Source organism: Pristiophorus japonicus, chromosome 1, assembly GCF_044704955.1.
Source record: "Pristiophorus japonicus isolate sPriJap1 chromosome 1, sPriJap1.hap1, whole genome shotgun sequence".
Lineage (NCBI taxonomy): Eukaryota > Metazoa > Chordata > Chondrichthyes > Pristiophoridae > Pristiophorus > Pristiophorus japonicus.
In genome coordinates this window covers 204,106,247-204,121,913 of record NC_091977.1, presented here as the reverse complement: position 1 = coordinate 204,121,913, position 15,667 = coordinate 204,106,247, and the positions used below count along the sequence as shown (strand labels likewise).

The 15,667-nt window shown below is 43.1% G+C and overlaps 1 protein-coding gene across 1 annotated transcript in view; it reads left to right on the top strand.

The window, feature by feature from the left end:
* Nucleotides 1-15,667, top strand: part of LOC139268221 (hsp90 co-chaperone Cdc37-like 1) — a 61,249-nt gene that overhangs the window by 18,681 nt on the left and 26,901 nt on the right. Inside the window, exons 4-7 of the mRNA XM_070886275.1 lie at nt 7,836-7,951; nt 11,871-11,993; nt 12,698-12,880; nt 13,580-13,651. Of these exons, the coding sequence (XP_070742376.1) occupies nt 7,836-7,951; nt 11,871-11,993; nt 12,698-12,880; nt 13,580-13,651 (494 nt within the window). The remainder of the gene's footprint in view (nt 1-7,835; nt 7,952-11,870; nt 11,994-12,697; nt 12,881-13,579; nt 13,652-15,667) is intronic.

The following is a 15,667-nucleotide window of genomic DNA, read 5'->3' as shown; positions in this document are numbered from 1 at the left end:
ATTAAGTACCCCCATTAATAGTTAGATCCTTTTACATAGAAACATAGGGCCCAAGTTTCCACACGAAAAAAAACGGGCGCCCCTCCGAGCTGGGCGCTCGTTTTTCGTGCCTAAAACGGCGCCTAAAAAAAACCGCGCTACTCTGGAGCCTACACTCGCGCCGATTTTGTAAGTGGGAGGGGGCGGGTACCATTTAAATTAGTTTTTTTCCTGCCGGCAACGCTGCGTGTGCGTGTTGGAGCGTTCGCGCACGCGCAGTGTGAAGGAAACATTGGCACTCGGCCATTCTTGTAGTTCTTTGTAGCTGTTTAATTTTTGAACAATTTTTAATAAAAGCACATTGCCATCAGCACTGAGGCTTCCTGCAGCCTTCTCACTGTCTTCCCCCCGCCCCCCCCCCAGCTCCCGCTCAGTGGCAACGAACGGCTGTCTCTTCCTCTCCTCCCCCCCGCCCCCCCCGGTACAGCGGCAACGAACGGCTGTCTCCTCCTCCTTCCCCCCCGCTCCCGCTCAGCGGCAACGAACGGCTGTCTCTTCCTCTCCACCCCCCCCCCTCCCTCCTGTACAGCGGCAACGAACGGCTTTCTTCCCACCCCCCTCCCATACAGCGGCAACGAACGGCTCCGCCCCCCCCCGGCTCAGCGACAGCGAACGGCTTTCTCCCCCTCCCTCCCGCCTCTCCCGCTCAGTGGCAACGAACGGCTGCAGAATTCTCCCTGGCTGAAGCACTTTCACACAGGTAGGAAGATGGTTTATTTAATCTTTTCTTTGCTTATAAATGTTTATTCAGGTTGGATTTATTTGTATAATATTTGTAGAAGTATAAATAGGATTTATTATAGAATTTAATGACTTCCCTTCCCCCCCCCTCCCCCCCCCCCCCCCCACTTCGTTCCGGACGCCTAATTTGTAACCTGCGCCTGATTTTTTAATGTGTAGAACAGGTTTTTTCAGTTCTACAAAAATCTTCACTTGCTCCATTCTAAGTTAGTTTGGAGTACGTTTTCACTGTGGAAACTTTCAAATCAGCCGTCAGTGGCCGGACACGCCCCCTTTTGAAGAAAAAATTCTGTTCCAAAGCAGAACTGTTCTACCTGATGAGAACTGCAGAAAAAAAAATGTGGAGAATTGCGATTTCTAAGATAGTCCGTTCTCCACCAGTTGCTCCTAAAAAATCAGGCGCAAATCATGTGGAAACTTGGGCCCAAAGAAACATAGAAAATAGGTGCAGGAGTAGGCCATTCGATCCTTCGAGCCTGCACCGCCATTCAATGAGTTCATGGCTGAACATGCAACCTCAGTACCCCATTCCTGCTTTCTCGCCATACCCCTTGATCCCCCTAGTAGTAAGGACTACATCTAACTCCTTTTTGAATAAATTTAGTGAATTGGCCTCAACAACTTTCTGTGGTAGAGAATTCCACAGGTTCACTACTCTCTGGGTGAAGAAGTTTCTCCTCATCTCGGTCCTAAATGGCTTACCCCTTATCCTTAGATTGTGACCCCTGGTTCTGGACTTCCCCAACATTGGGAACATTCTTCCTGCATTTAACCTGTCGAACCCCGTCAGAATTTTAAACGTTTCTATGAGATCCCCTCTCATTCTTCTGAACTGCAGTGAATACAAGCCCAGTTGGTCCAGTCTTTCTTGATATGTCAGTCCCGCCATCCCGGGAATCAGTCTGGTGAACCTTCGCTGCACTCCCTCAATAGCAAGAATGTCCTTCCTCAAGTTAGGAGACCAAAACTGTTCACAATACTCCAGGTGTGGCCTCACCAAGGCCCTGTACAACTGTAGCAACACCTCCCTGCCCCTGTACTCAAATCCCCTCGCTATGAAGGCCAACATGCCATTTGCTTTCTTAACCGCCTGCTGTACCTGCATGCAACCTTCAATGACTGATGTACCATGACACCCAGGTCTTGTTGCACCTCCTCTTTTCCTAATCTGTCACCATTCAGATAATAGTCTGTCTCTCTGTTTTTACCATCAAAGTGGATAACCTCACATTTATCCACATTATACTTCATCTGCCATGCATTTGCCCACTCACCTAACCTATCCAAGTCACTCTGCAGCCTCATAGCATCCTCCTCACAGCTCACACTGCCACCCAACTTAGTGTCATCCGCAAATTTGGAGATACTACATTTAATCCCCTCGTCCAAATCATTAATGTACAATGTAAACAGCTGGGGCCCCAGCACAGAACCTTGCGGTACCCCACTAGTCACTGCCTGCCATTCTGAAAAGTACCCATTTACTCCTACTCTTTGCTTCCTGTCTGACAACCAGTTTTCAATCCATGTCAGCACACTACCCCCAATCCCATGTGCTTTAACTTTGCACATTAATCTCTTGTGTGGGACCTTGTCGAAAGCCTTCTGAAAGTCCAAATATACCACATCACAATATGATGTGATGAATGTGATTAAATAAAAGGGGTCATTTTCTGAAATTGCACGACGGGCTTAGAACCTTGCCCACTGGGAATGCATATCGGGAATTTCTGTGTGCATCCCCATGAGTTTCTATACCAGTGCATGGAAAATCAGGGATTAGGATGCTCAGTTTCCTGATATGCACTCCAGTGGATGAGACTGCGCATCAGGAGCAAGATTTCAGAAAATTGTCTTGTTTAACTTCGTGCTTCAGTTATTTATTTATGCCCCTTTTGGGACCCACATACCAATTAAGATTATGATTGTGCCCTGCTCGCAGTTATAAATGCCAATTCTGAGCTGTGCAAACTATGTCACTATTTGATTCAGCCTCTTCTTTTCCTCCTTCTGGAAGAGTGCCTGAATCACCTCCAATATGATAAAGTTAACACCATCTGTTGTTTATTTGTTTCCTACTTCAACCTGGAGTTCATGTTCAGGAGAGAAACATTTAAAACATATACCAAATAAGCAATTTGAAAGCCTTGGATTAGGTGTAACTAGGGTTTTAACAGCGTATTGACTGCTGAAATATGAATTTTAATTTTGTGGAATGTCCAATTTCTTCTTCAATAAAAATTTACATTTTTAAGTAACTTCAAAAACATTTCTTTTTATTTTGTAAAAAGTTCGTTCATCTTCATTTCAGGTTTACCTTTTACCCATGTGAGTGCGCCAATCTTTGTTTTGATCTCTCCAACATTTTTAAAAAGTTAGAATCAAAGGAGTTTACTTACTTCCTGGTTCTCGGTCTGTGAGAATTTAAATTCAGTTAATTAAATAAATCTGGAATAAAATGCTAGCATCAGTAGTTGTGATCATAAAAAAAAAACTACCAGATTGTCATAAAAACCCATCTGGTTCACTAATATCTTTAGGGAAGGAACTTTGCCATCCTTACCTGGTCTGGCCTATATGTGATTCCCAGACCCACAGTATTGTGGTTGACTCTTAACTACCCTCTGAAATGGCTGAGCAAGCCACTCACCAGTAAGGTGGCTCACCTTCTCAAGATCAATCCGGGATGGGCAATAAATGCTGACCTTGCCAGTGATGCCCACATCCCATGAATACATTTAAAAAAAAAAAAATCTACATTCTGATTTGCTGCTGAGACAGCTTGTTGACATCACAGCAACTCACACTATGGGATTCCCACTATACTACGTTGATTTCAACTGCACGTTGGAAAAGCTGAACTTCTTGCCAGAGTTCGCAAGATCTTTGTGGGAAGCTTACTTGGGGTCAGCAGAAAATGCCTTTGCTTTGCCGCTGACTGCAAATTACAGGCCAAGTGCATTTCTAGTGAAAATACATGGCTAAAGAAACACAAGTAATTAGGGGAGTAACTGCACTGGTACCTATAATTTACAAAATAAGTCCACAGAAGTGCAGGTTTCTTTCTAAATTTCTAAAGAAATATAAGTTTAGTAGCCAGTGAAAATACTATAACTGATTTGAACATGTGAATTTGCCTTTCTCCCAACCCCAAATGTAATGATTGTCACATTGGTAGCAAAATGGTGGAATAATATACTTTTTCATATGTTGCATAGAATCATAGACTAGTACAGCACAGAAGGAGGCCATTCAGCCCATCGAGCCTGCGCTGGCTTTTTCAAAGAGCAATCCAGTTAGTCACACTCGAGCTCTTTCCCCATATCCCTGCAATTTTTTCTCCTTCAGGCATCTTATAAACATTTTAACTTTTATGTTTGTAAATTACATTAGATATGTAACAACTAATTTTTTTCTGCGTTCTTGAGTAGTGGGGGCCTGTAGCAGTCGTTATTTTATACCTACATTGGTTCCCAGTCCCCGAACACCTCAATTTTAAACTTCTTATATTATTGTTCAAATCCTTACATGGCCTCGCCTCTCCCTATCTCTGTAACCTCCTCCAGCCCTACAACCCTCTGAGAAATCAGCGTTCCCCCAACTCTAGCCTCTTGTGCATCCCTGACTTTTCTTGCCCCACAATTGGCAGCCGTGCCTTCAGCCATTGAGGCCCCAAGCTCTGGAATTCCCTTTCCAAACCACTTCGCCTCTCCACCTCTCTCGCCTCTTTCAAGAATCTCCTTAAAACCTTCTGTTTTGACCAAGCATTTGGTTGCCTGCCCTGATGTTTCCTACTTATGCTCAGTGTCAATTGAAGTGCTTTGGGACATCTCACTACATTAAAAGGCGCTGTATAAATGAAAGCTGTTGTTATAAAAATCTGCACCTGGAGTTGCTTTATGGTGGGCTTGTGAGACCAGCCCTCTAGCAAGTCACTGCTTGGAATTGATCGTTGTTCTTGAATCCCTATTTCACCAGTTTGTATGCAATTCTCATCATTGCTGCACTCCCACAGTTCAGGGCACATTGGTGACGCTAATCTATTATGGATTTCTCTTCCTCTCTCTACGCTCCCCCAGCATGCAATCATAGAAACATAGAAACATAGAAAATAGGTGCAGGAGTAGGCCATTCGGCCCTTCTAGCCTGCACCGCCATTCAATGAGTTCATGGCTGAACATTCAACTTCAGTACCCCATTCCTGCTTTCTCGCCATACCCCTTGATCCCCCTAGCAGTAAGGACCTCATCTAACTCCTTTTTGAATATATTTAGTGAATTGGCCTCAACAACTTTCTGTGGTAGAGAATTCCACAGGTTCACCACTCTCTGGGTGAAGAAGTTCCTCCGCATCTCGGTCCTAAATGGCTTACCCCTTATCCTTAGACTGTGACCCCTGGTTCTGGACTTCCCCAACATTGGGAACATTCTTCCTGCATCTAACCTGTCTAACCCCGTCAGAATTTTATATGTTTCTATGAGGTCCCCTCTCATTCTTCTGAACTCCAGTGAATACAAGCCCAGTTGATCCAGTCTTTCTTGATAGGTCAGTCCCGCCATCCCGGGAATCAGTCTGGTGAACCTTCGCTGCACTCCCTCAATAGCAAGAATGTCCTTCCTCAGGTTAGGAGACCAAAACTGTACACAATACTCCAGGTGTGGCCTCACCAATGCCCTGTACAACTGTAGCAACACCTCCCTGCCCCTGTACTCAAATCCCCTTGCTATGAAGGCCAACATGCCATTTGCTTTCTTAACCGCCTGCTGCACCTGCATGCCAACCTTCAATGACTGATGTACCATGACACCCAGGTCTCTTTGCACCTCCCCTTTTCCTAATCTGTCACCATTCAGATAATAGTCTGTCTCTCTGTTTTTACCACCAAAGTGGATAACCTCACATTTATCCACATTATACTTCATCTGCCATGCATTTGCCCACTCACCTAACCTATCCAAGTCGCTCTGCAGCCTCACAGCATCCTCCTCGCAGCTCACACTGCCACCCAACTTAGTGTCATCCGCAAATTTGGAGATACTACATTTAATCCCCTCATCTAAATCATTAATGTACAGTGTAAACAGCTGGGGCCCCAGCACAGAACCTTGCGGTACCCCACTAGTCACTGCCTGCCATTCTGAAAAGTACCCATTTACTCCTACTCTTTGCTTCCTGTCTGACAACCAGTTCTCAATCCATGTCAGTACACTACCCCCAATCCCATGTGCTCTAACTTTGCACATCAATCTCTTGTGTGGGACCTTGTCGAACGCCTTCTGAAAGTCCAAATATACCACATCAACTGGTTCTCCCTTATCCACTCTACTGGAAACATCCTCAAAAAATTCCAGAAGATTTGTCAAGCATGATTTCCCTTTCACAAATCCATGCTGACTTGGACCTATCATGTCACCTCTTTCCAAATGCACTGCTATGACATCCTTAATAATTGATTCCATCATTTTACCCACTACCGATGTCAGGCTGACCGGTCTATAATTCCCTGTTTTCTCTCTCCCTCCTTTTTTAAAAAGTGGGGTTACATTGGCTACCCTCCACTCCATAGGAACTGATCCAGAGTCAATGGAATGTTGGAAAATGACTGTCAACGCATCCACTATTTCCAAGGCCACCTCCTTAAGTACTCTGGGATGCAGTCCATCAGGCCCTGGGGATTTATCGGCCTTCAATCCCATCAATTTCCCCAACACAATTTCCCGGCTAATAAGGATTTCCCTCAGTTCCTCCTCCTTACTAGACCTCCCGACCCCTTTTATAACCAGAAGGTTGTTCGTGTCCTCCTTCGTGAATACCGAACCAAAGTACTTGTTCAATTGGTCCGCCATTTCTTTGTTCCCCGTTATGACTTCCCCTGATTCTGACTGCAGGGGACCTACATTTGTCTTTACTAACCTTTTTCTCTTTACATATCTATAGAAACTTTTGCAATCCGTCTTAATGTTCCCTGCAAGCTTCTTCTCATACTCCATTTTCCCTGCCCTAATCAAACCCTTTGTCCTCCTCTGCTGAGTTCTAAATTTCTCCCAGTCCCCAGGTTCGCTGCTATTTCTGGCCAATTTGTATGCCACTTCCTTGGCTTTAATACTATCCCTGATTTCCCTTGATAGCCACGGTTGAGCCACCTTCCCTTTTTTATTTCTATGCCAGACAGGAATGTACAATTGTTGTAGTTCATCCATGCGGTCTCTAAATGTCTGCCATTGCCCATCCACAGTCAACCCCTTAAGTATCATTCGCCAATCCATCTCAGCCAATTCACGCCTCATACCTTCAAAGTTAGCCTTCTTTAAGTTCTGGACCATGGTCTCTGAATTAACTGTTTCATTCTCCATCCTAATGCAGAATTCCACCATATTATGGTCACTCTTCCCCAAGGTAGTTATGGCCATTTAGCTAAACTAACTTCTAATGTGGAATGTGGTAATCCTGATAACTTCAGGACATCGTAGCGTAATGATAATGTTACTGGACTAGTAATCCACAGGCCTGAACTAATAATCCAGGGCAATTTGAAGATTTGAATTCCGTTTATTAAAAAGAAGATCTGAAAATAAACAGCTGGTGTCAGTAAAAGTGACCATGAAGCTGTCAGAATGTCGTACAAACCCCAACTGGCTCACTAATATTCTTGAGGGAAGGAAACCTGCCGTCTTTATTCCAGTGACTCCAGTGGTTCACACTTAACTGTCCTCTAATGTGGCCTAGCAAACTACTCAGTTATATCACAACTAGGGATGGGCAATAAATGCTGTGCTTGCCATTTTCTCTCAATCCCTGTCAATTTATCTCCAGGACTATTCAACATTTAGAAAATGTAATGATTGTATTGAAAATGGTACCACTTTATTTACATCAAGTCTTTCATGCTTTTGGGTGCGAAATGTCATTAACCACACTTGCGTTATTACACAGTAGTGGGGGTAATGGAACGAGAAGGAGTTCCTACTGCAAAATGAACTCTTTGCTTATGTTGCACCATAGTTTTTAAGTATGAGAATATGTTCTGTAAAGCTTTTTTCCCCCTCTCTCTGCAGGTATGTTGAATCGGTGGGTAGATAGTCAGAGATATTTGTCGGATCACCCGGACCTCATTTGTCAAGAGACCGCTAATTACCTAATACAATGGTGTTTTCATTTAAAAGAGGAGGAGGTAAGCCAAGGTCAAAAAATAACAAACAATGTAAGTGAAATTAAGAAATAAATTAGGAAAGCAAAAAGAGAGCATGAAAAAAAATACCGGCAAGTACAATCAAAGCATGAATGTTTTACAATTATATAAAGAGTAAGAGGATAACTAAGGAAATAGTTGGGCCTATTCGGGACCAAAATGGTGATCTATGTGTGGAGGCGGAGGATGTGGGTAAGGTACTAAATGAATACTTTGGGCTGTCTTCACAAAAGAGGGGGTCGATGCCGTCGTTGAAGTTCAGGAGGAAGAGTGTGAAATATTGGATGGGATAAACATAGTAAGAGATGAAGTTTTAAGGGGTTTAGCATCTTTGAAAGTAGATAAATCGCCAGGATCGGATGAAATATATCTGAGACTAAAAGAAGCAAGGATGGAAATTGTGGAGGCTCTGACCATCATTTTTCAATCCTCCATGGCTACAGGAGTTGTGCCAGAGGATTGGAGAACTGCTAATGTTGTATCATTGTTTAAAAAGGAAGGAAGGGATAAACCGAGCAATTATAGGCCAGTTAGTTTAACCTTGGTGGTGGGCAAATTACTGGAATCAATTCTGAGGGACAGTATAAACCATCACTAGAAAGTCACAGATTAATCAAGGACAGTCAGCATGGAGTTGTTCAGGGAAGGTAACGTCTGACTAACTTGATTTGAGTTATTTGAGGAGGGAACAAGGGTGGTCGATGAGGGCAGTGCGTTTGATGTAGTTTACATGGATTTTAGCAAGGCTTTTGACAAGGTCCCATATGGCAGGCTGATCAAAAAAGTAAAAACCCATGAAATCCAAGGGAGAGTGGCAAATTGGATGTAAAATTGGCTCAGTGACAGGAAGCAAAGGTAATGGTTGAGGGGAGTTTTTGTGACGGGAAGGCTGTTTCCAGTGGGGTTCCACAGAGCTCAGTACTCGGTTCCTTGCTTTTTGTAGTATATATTAATGATTTAGACTTAAGTGTAGGAGGCATGATAAAGAACTTTGCAGATGATACAAAAATTGGCTGTGTGATTGACCGTGAGAAGGAAAACTCTAGACTGCAGGAGGATATCAATGAACTGGTCAGTTGGGCAGAAAAGTGGCAAATGGAATTCAATCCGGAAAAGTTTGAGGTAATGCATTTTGGTCGGGGCAACAATGCAAGGATACTGAAAGGTGTGGAGGAACAGAGGGACCTTGGAATATATGTCCACAGATCCTTAAAGGTAGCTGGACAGGTCAATAAAGTAGTTAAAAAGGCATATGGAATGCTTTCCTTTATTAGTCGAGGCATAGAATACAAGAACATGGAAGTTATGCTACAACTGTATTCAACACTAGGCCACAGCTTGAGTACTGCGTGCAGTTCTGGTCACCACATTACAGGAAAAATGTGATTGCCCTAGAAAGGGTGCAGAGGAGATTTATGAGGATGTTGCCATGACTGGAAAACTTTTTAGTTATGAGGAAAGATTAGTTTAGGGGTTGTTTTCCTTGGAACAGAGGAGGCTGAGGGGGAATATTTAATTGAGGTGTATAAAATTGAGAGGCCTAAATAGCGTGGATATTTGCAGAAGGGTCAATAACTAGAGGGCATAGATTTAAAGTAGTTGGTAGACGGATTAGAGGGGAGATGAGGAAACATTGCTTCACCCAGAGGGTGGTGGGAGTCTGGAACTCATGACCTGAAAGGGTGGTAGAGGCAGAAACCCTCATCACATTTAAAAGGTACTTAGATAGGCACTTGGAAGAGCTGCAACCTACAGGGCCACTCTCTATTGACTGGCACGGGCACGATGGGCCGAATGACCTCATTCTGTGTCATAATTTTCTATGCTTCGATGATGACGTAGGTTTGATCCAAGTTAATTTTAGTTTTCCCGGGCTTTTATGACCGTATATTTAGATAGTGTGAGATGGTGACTAAGATTCAATTGTACTGAGAAACACACATGCAATTTGAACAATAAAACAAAAGTAAAATACTGTGAATGCTGGAGATCTGAAATAAAAACAGAAAATGCTGGAAATGCTCAGCAGGTCAGGCAGCATCTGTGAGGAGAGACAGTTAACGTTTCAGATCAGTGACCTTTCGGCAACTGAATAATTGTTCAGGAACTTTTTAATTGGGTGACAGTCTGTCATGGACAGTGGCATTCAGAAAGTACTCCATTATTTAGCTGAATTATAAGAAATTAAGGGAACTGAAATGCACTCGATTGCAGTAAACTGTATTGAATAACCATTTGTTGTAGTATAATTGAAATCTATTCCAGTGGTGCCACCGTGTGACCAATACTCAGTACTCAAAGCTGGGTGTTTTTATAATTTTTGGAGTAATAAATGAACACTCAGTTTTGCAGTGATTCAAATTGACTATGTTTTCTTGTTTATAGATGGGCATTTGATATCTGTTGATATCCAGTCTGCAAGGCTGATTGTTGATTATATGTGATGTGGTTGGGGTATGGGTGAACTGTTATAGAAATACATTTTGATCTATGATAGTCAACCTGCCTTAGACTTAAAATAGTAAATGTAAATTCAGGCGGGCTATGCATCTGGTGTGGAGTCTCGCGATGGGAGCACAGATTGAGCAACGGATATGGAGGTCATTGTGCCTGATTTACTTGGCTGTTAATTTTCCTTCAGTAACGTTATACTTATCCTTGTTGCATCTATCTTATAAAATGATAGGGATTGAAGCTGCGCCTCAATAAAGCATTAAACTTTTTCTTCTTCCTCCGCTGAAGGTATTGTAGGTTTTCATGGGCCACGTGACTAATTGAGGTCGATCGTGTTTCAAATTACAAAATTACATAGGATTACAGTATAGCACAGAAACAGACCACTTGGCCCAACCAGTCCATGCCGGTGTTTATGTTCCACTCGAGCCCTATCTTTCCTTATCTAAATCTATCAGCATTAACCCTCTATTCCCTTCTACCTCATATGCTTGTCTAGCCTCCCCTTAAATGCATCGAATGCATATTATTCGCTTCAACCACTCCCTGTGGTAGTGAGTTCCACATTCTCATCACCCTTTGTGTAAAGAAGTTTCTTCTGAATTTCCTATTTGATTTCTTGCTGATTATCTTTATTGATGACCTCTAGTTATGCTCTTCTCCACAAGTGGAAACACACTCTCTGTGTCTAATCTATCAAAACCTTTCATAATTTTAAAGATCTTCTCTTTTCAAGAGAAATGAAACCCAGCCTGTTCATCCTTTCCTGATGGATATAACCTCGCATTTCTGGTATTATCCTCGATGATCGTTTTTGCACTCTCTCCAGTGCCTCTATATCCTCTTTATATGACAACCAGAATTGTACACCCAAGTGTGGTCTAACCAAGGTTCAATACAAGTTTAGTATAACTTCTCTACTTTTCAATTTCTGGATAAATTCACTAGAGTAACTGAACAAGGCCTCAATTTCTGGATAAATTCACTAGAGTAACTGAACAAAACCTCTGGAGTCCCCATATATTGAATTACTAATCTAGCCAGGTCCCCGGAGGAGGTGAACTGAAATAAAACCTTGCGGCGAAAGGGAATGGCATCATGAGGGCAGGATAACCTAGGCCCCTGTCGCATATCTCGTGGTCAGTTTAAGATGGGCACCGATGGAAGCAGGCGTCCTTAACGGCAGAATGAGGTGTAATGCAGTGGGGTCCAAAGGAGAGAAATGCTTTTGTAAATAAGAGGGAATTAAAATGATGAATAATGGAGTGGTGTCATTAGTAAACCAGCTATGTCCTTACACAGTGGAATGCAGTAGGTTCATCAGGCTGGTGAAACATGTCCTTTGGGTAGAAAAGGAATAGTGAGATTTGATGTAAACTTACCCCCCTACCCTACAAAAAACAGTAGTAGTTCACTTAATCTCTTTCATCATCTATCTTATTTACAGAAACAAGCACTGATGGAACAGGTGGCGCATCAGGCTGTCGTTATGCAGTTCATTATAGAACTGGGCAGAAGCCTTCAGGAAGATCCTCGTGGCTGCTTCAGACAGTTTTTTGAGAAAGCAAAAGTAAGAATCTTAACAAAGAGTTCCCTTCCCGTAAATGTTCTCGCCCATAATATTCAATCTAGGCCTTGCATATGTTTTATTTAAAACTGAAGTATCAAATTGCCATTAACTGGAGCTGTTGTATCATTCGAAGCACTGCCTCACTGCTTGCATCAATATATAGTGCTAGTTTGCATCTTCAAAACCTATGGAAGTATAAAGCATCCACTCTATTTGTTGAACTTGTTCCTTTCTTTCTCCCGCTTTACTGTTGATCCAACAGAAATAACTGGCTCCCCCTCCCCAGAAGAGAATCTTCACTAAGTTATGGGGGTGTTTTGTGGAGATTTCACAGCACTAATGCTGTCAGAGTCTGTGCTAATATGAACTGCACATAATTCATGGGAAGGAGTGGGCTTCAGCTGCCAAATGAACTTTCTTTGGATTGTTATGTTGAGAACCATTGACGCTTGCACCACAGGAACTTGTTCGACATACTGTATCTGTGCCAGTTCAAACCATAATGAATCCCACTGCTCAATCTTCGTCTATCTACTCTTCCCTTAAAGATCCAATGCTGTCTGCCTCAACCTACTCTCTGTGGCATTTGTGAGTGTAGATGGCGAGGAAGGGGTAACAAACCCAGTATGGTCCTAAAATAATTTAGCTCGGCTAAAAGTTACCTTTTATGTTTCTCACTGCCCCCCCGCCCCCCCCCCACAAAGGTAGCTGAAGAGGGATATATGGAAGCATTTAACACTGAACTAGCGGCGTTTATCCAACGGGTCCGAGAATTTGCGGAAGTGAAAGCCGCGGAGACGGTAACGATGCACAGAGTGGCTCGGCACCTGAATCACTTGGATCCTCGTGGTCTGAATCCTGTGGAAGTGTTTGAATCTTTGCCGCAGGTAAGCAGCCTACACACTTGGAAAAACTGCATGAGATTCACTTACTTGCATCCATCCAGGTGCAGATTTGCACTGCAACTCATTTTTGTAATGAAATGTAATATTCATGAGTGATTTGTGGTTTTACTTCTGTCAATGAATTAACATGCATCATTGCTGAATTCAGCAAACCGAATGTTCAGAGTTGCAGCATTCAAAATAGTGTTTCAGGTCATGCGCATCTTTTTATTTTAACATTTTGTTATCCATCTTTCTCGCTTATTTTCATTAGTATTTCCCATTTTGCCTTCCTTACTGCCTCTTAGTTTTATCTTGTCTTGGCTGACTAATCCACTTTTGTTGTACCGACCATTCGGGTTCATCCATTTTTTTCTATTTTTACCACCTGGAAAGAAATTATTCCCATACTCACACTCATTAACATTGTTTTGGTGCACAGTACATGAACTGTGTTACTACAGCACTCAGATACTTCCTACAAGTCTTATCATTCGCACTGCACTTCAAGAGGTCATAAATTCTTGATAGAAAAATTTAACAGATCGAGGAAAGAAATGCCATGGGGGTAATACTGTGCTCCCAGCGGGGAGCCCCACTCCTTACAAACTCAATCCCATGTGTTCCCCGCCCCCCACAACTGCTGGAATTGTGGAATCAGCCCTGCAGTCTCCTTTATAATGACTTCTATCTGCCTTCTAGGAGCTTAAACGGTGTTTCCAGTTGCAAGATGTCCACATTCTCCAGAAAGTGCTTAGCAACATGAACCCTCAGGTATGTTTTAAGGATGTTTGCTCTTAAATAAATTCTGATCAAGTTTAAAAAGAACCTCTCATTTTTGATTTGTCTCCTGCCTGCTTCCCTTCAGCTTTATAAGGGCTGTACTATTTCTCATGAAAGTAAGGATGGAGCCAGCCCCCCAGCCTGTGTTCTGTTTTTTAAAAAGAAAAGTTGGCTTTTGGTCGTTGGGGAGGAAAGGAACTTCCCCCTATCCATCATCATAGGCGATCCCTCGAACGAGGATGACTTGCTTCCACAAGAGTTCACAGATGTTTCAATGAAGAACCCGATATCCCAGTCCTGAACTCCAGTTGAAGGGTGGAAGATGCCTGTGCGTAGATTTTTTTAACATGTGGTGACCGTTGCATATCAGCCACCACACGGGCTTGACAGAGCTCGGCCTTTATCCAGTGCCCCTATCATGCATTGGGTGAATCTACACCTTCCCATTGTGACTGAGAGCACAATGCTGAGGTTGTTCTCCTTTCAATTGGAAATTCAGATACTGTTCCTTGCAGCATAAGGCAGTTGTGTGAAATAGAATTCAGCAGAGGATCACTGCTAAAGTTGGCGATACTCTTAATTTAACAAACTTTTATTCATACCTGGTTATTCATTATACAGTATCATTTGTTTGTATAATTTTTGGAAATTCTCATCTATTCCAAAATAAAATATTGGTGTAATAGGAGTGCGAAATTGACCACTGATGGAACTGCCATGTTGAAATGTTTGACGCAATACTGTTTGCTACTTGTAAATGTTATAGTTTCCCTGTTGTTCTAGCAGAAAAGCAGTGTATTTGAACACAAGTTGATCTGAGTGTATCACCTGCTGGAATGCCAATGTGTGGGATACGGGTTCAGTGTGCCTCCATGTTGGAGATGGGCTGATATCATACGAACATTGACGGACAGGTAAAGACCATCTGGTCCATCGAGCCTGTCCCACACAATTGCGATACCTTGTGTATCACAACATATACACACCACCTCACTCAAAACCCTATGACCGTGTGACCTGCTGAGGTAAAAAAAGATTTTTAAAAAACACAGGCTAATTTGGGGAAAAAATCTGGGAAATTCCTCTCCGACCCATCGAGGTGATCGAAGCTAGTCCAGGAGATCACTCTGGCCATTAAATTCCTGCAGTATTTACCTTCTAAAAGAGGTGATCTCCACCGCAGCCAGAAACAAATCCAGCTTTTGCTTGAAGGAGTTCACTGAATCTACATCCACAACATGAGAGGGCAGCTTGTTCCAGAGGCCTACAATTCTCTGTGACAAGAACCACCTCCTGACATCTAACCTAGATCTAGCCTTATACAACTTAAATTTGTGCCCCCTGGTCCTGTCTAACTTATTTAGTTGAAATAAACGGTCAGCTGGAACACTGTCTATTCCCTTCATTATCTTATTCCCTCAATCATATCCCCCCATAGTCTACATTGCTCTAAGGTAAAGAGTCCCAACTCTTTTAACCTATCTTGGTAACTTTAAGATGCTTTCGACTTGGAATTAGACTAGTGACCCTCCTGCACGTTTTCAAGAGTCTCAATATTACCCACCATGTGAGGAGACTAAAACTGGGCACAATATTCCAAGTGCGGCCTGACTAAGGTCTTGTACAAGTAAGTAAGTAACCTGTTAACATTGTTGTTGCCAAATTAAGTGTGTCTAAGGGTTAAGTCATGGCAGGAGAGCTCGGTCACGTGATATGCTCCTCCTGTACCATGTGGGAACTCGGGGACACTTCCGGTGTCCCTGACGACTACGTGTGCGGGAAGTCTATCTGCCTCCAGCTCCTGACGGACCGCGTTGCGGATTTGGAGCTGAGGGTGGATTCACTCTGGAGCATCCACGATGCTAAGAATGACGTGAGTAGCACGTGTAGCGAGTTGGTCTTACCGCAGGTGAAGGGTCCACAGCCAGCTAGGGAATGGAAGACCAGCAGGAAGAGCAGTGCAAGGAAGGTAGTGCAGGGGTCCCCTGCGGTCATCCCCCTGCAAAA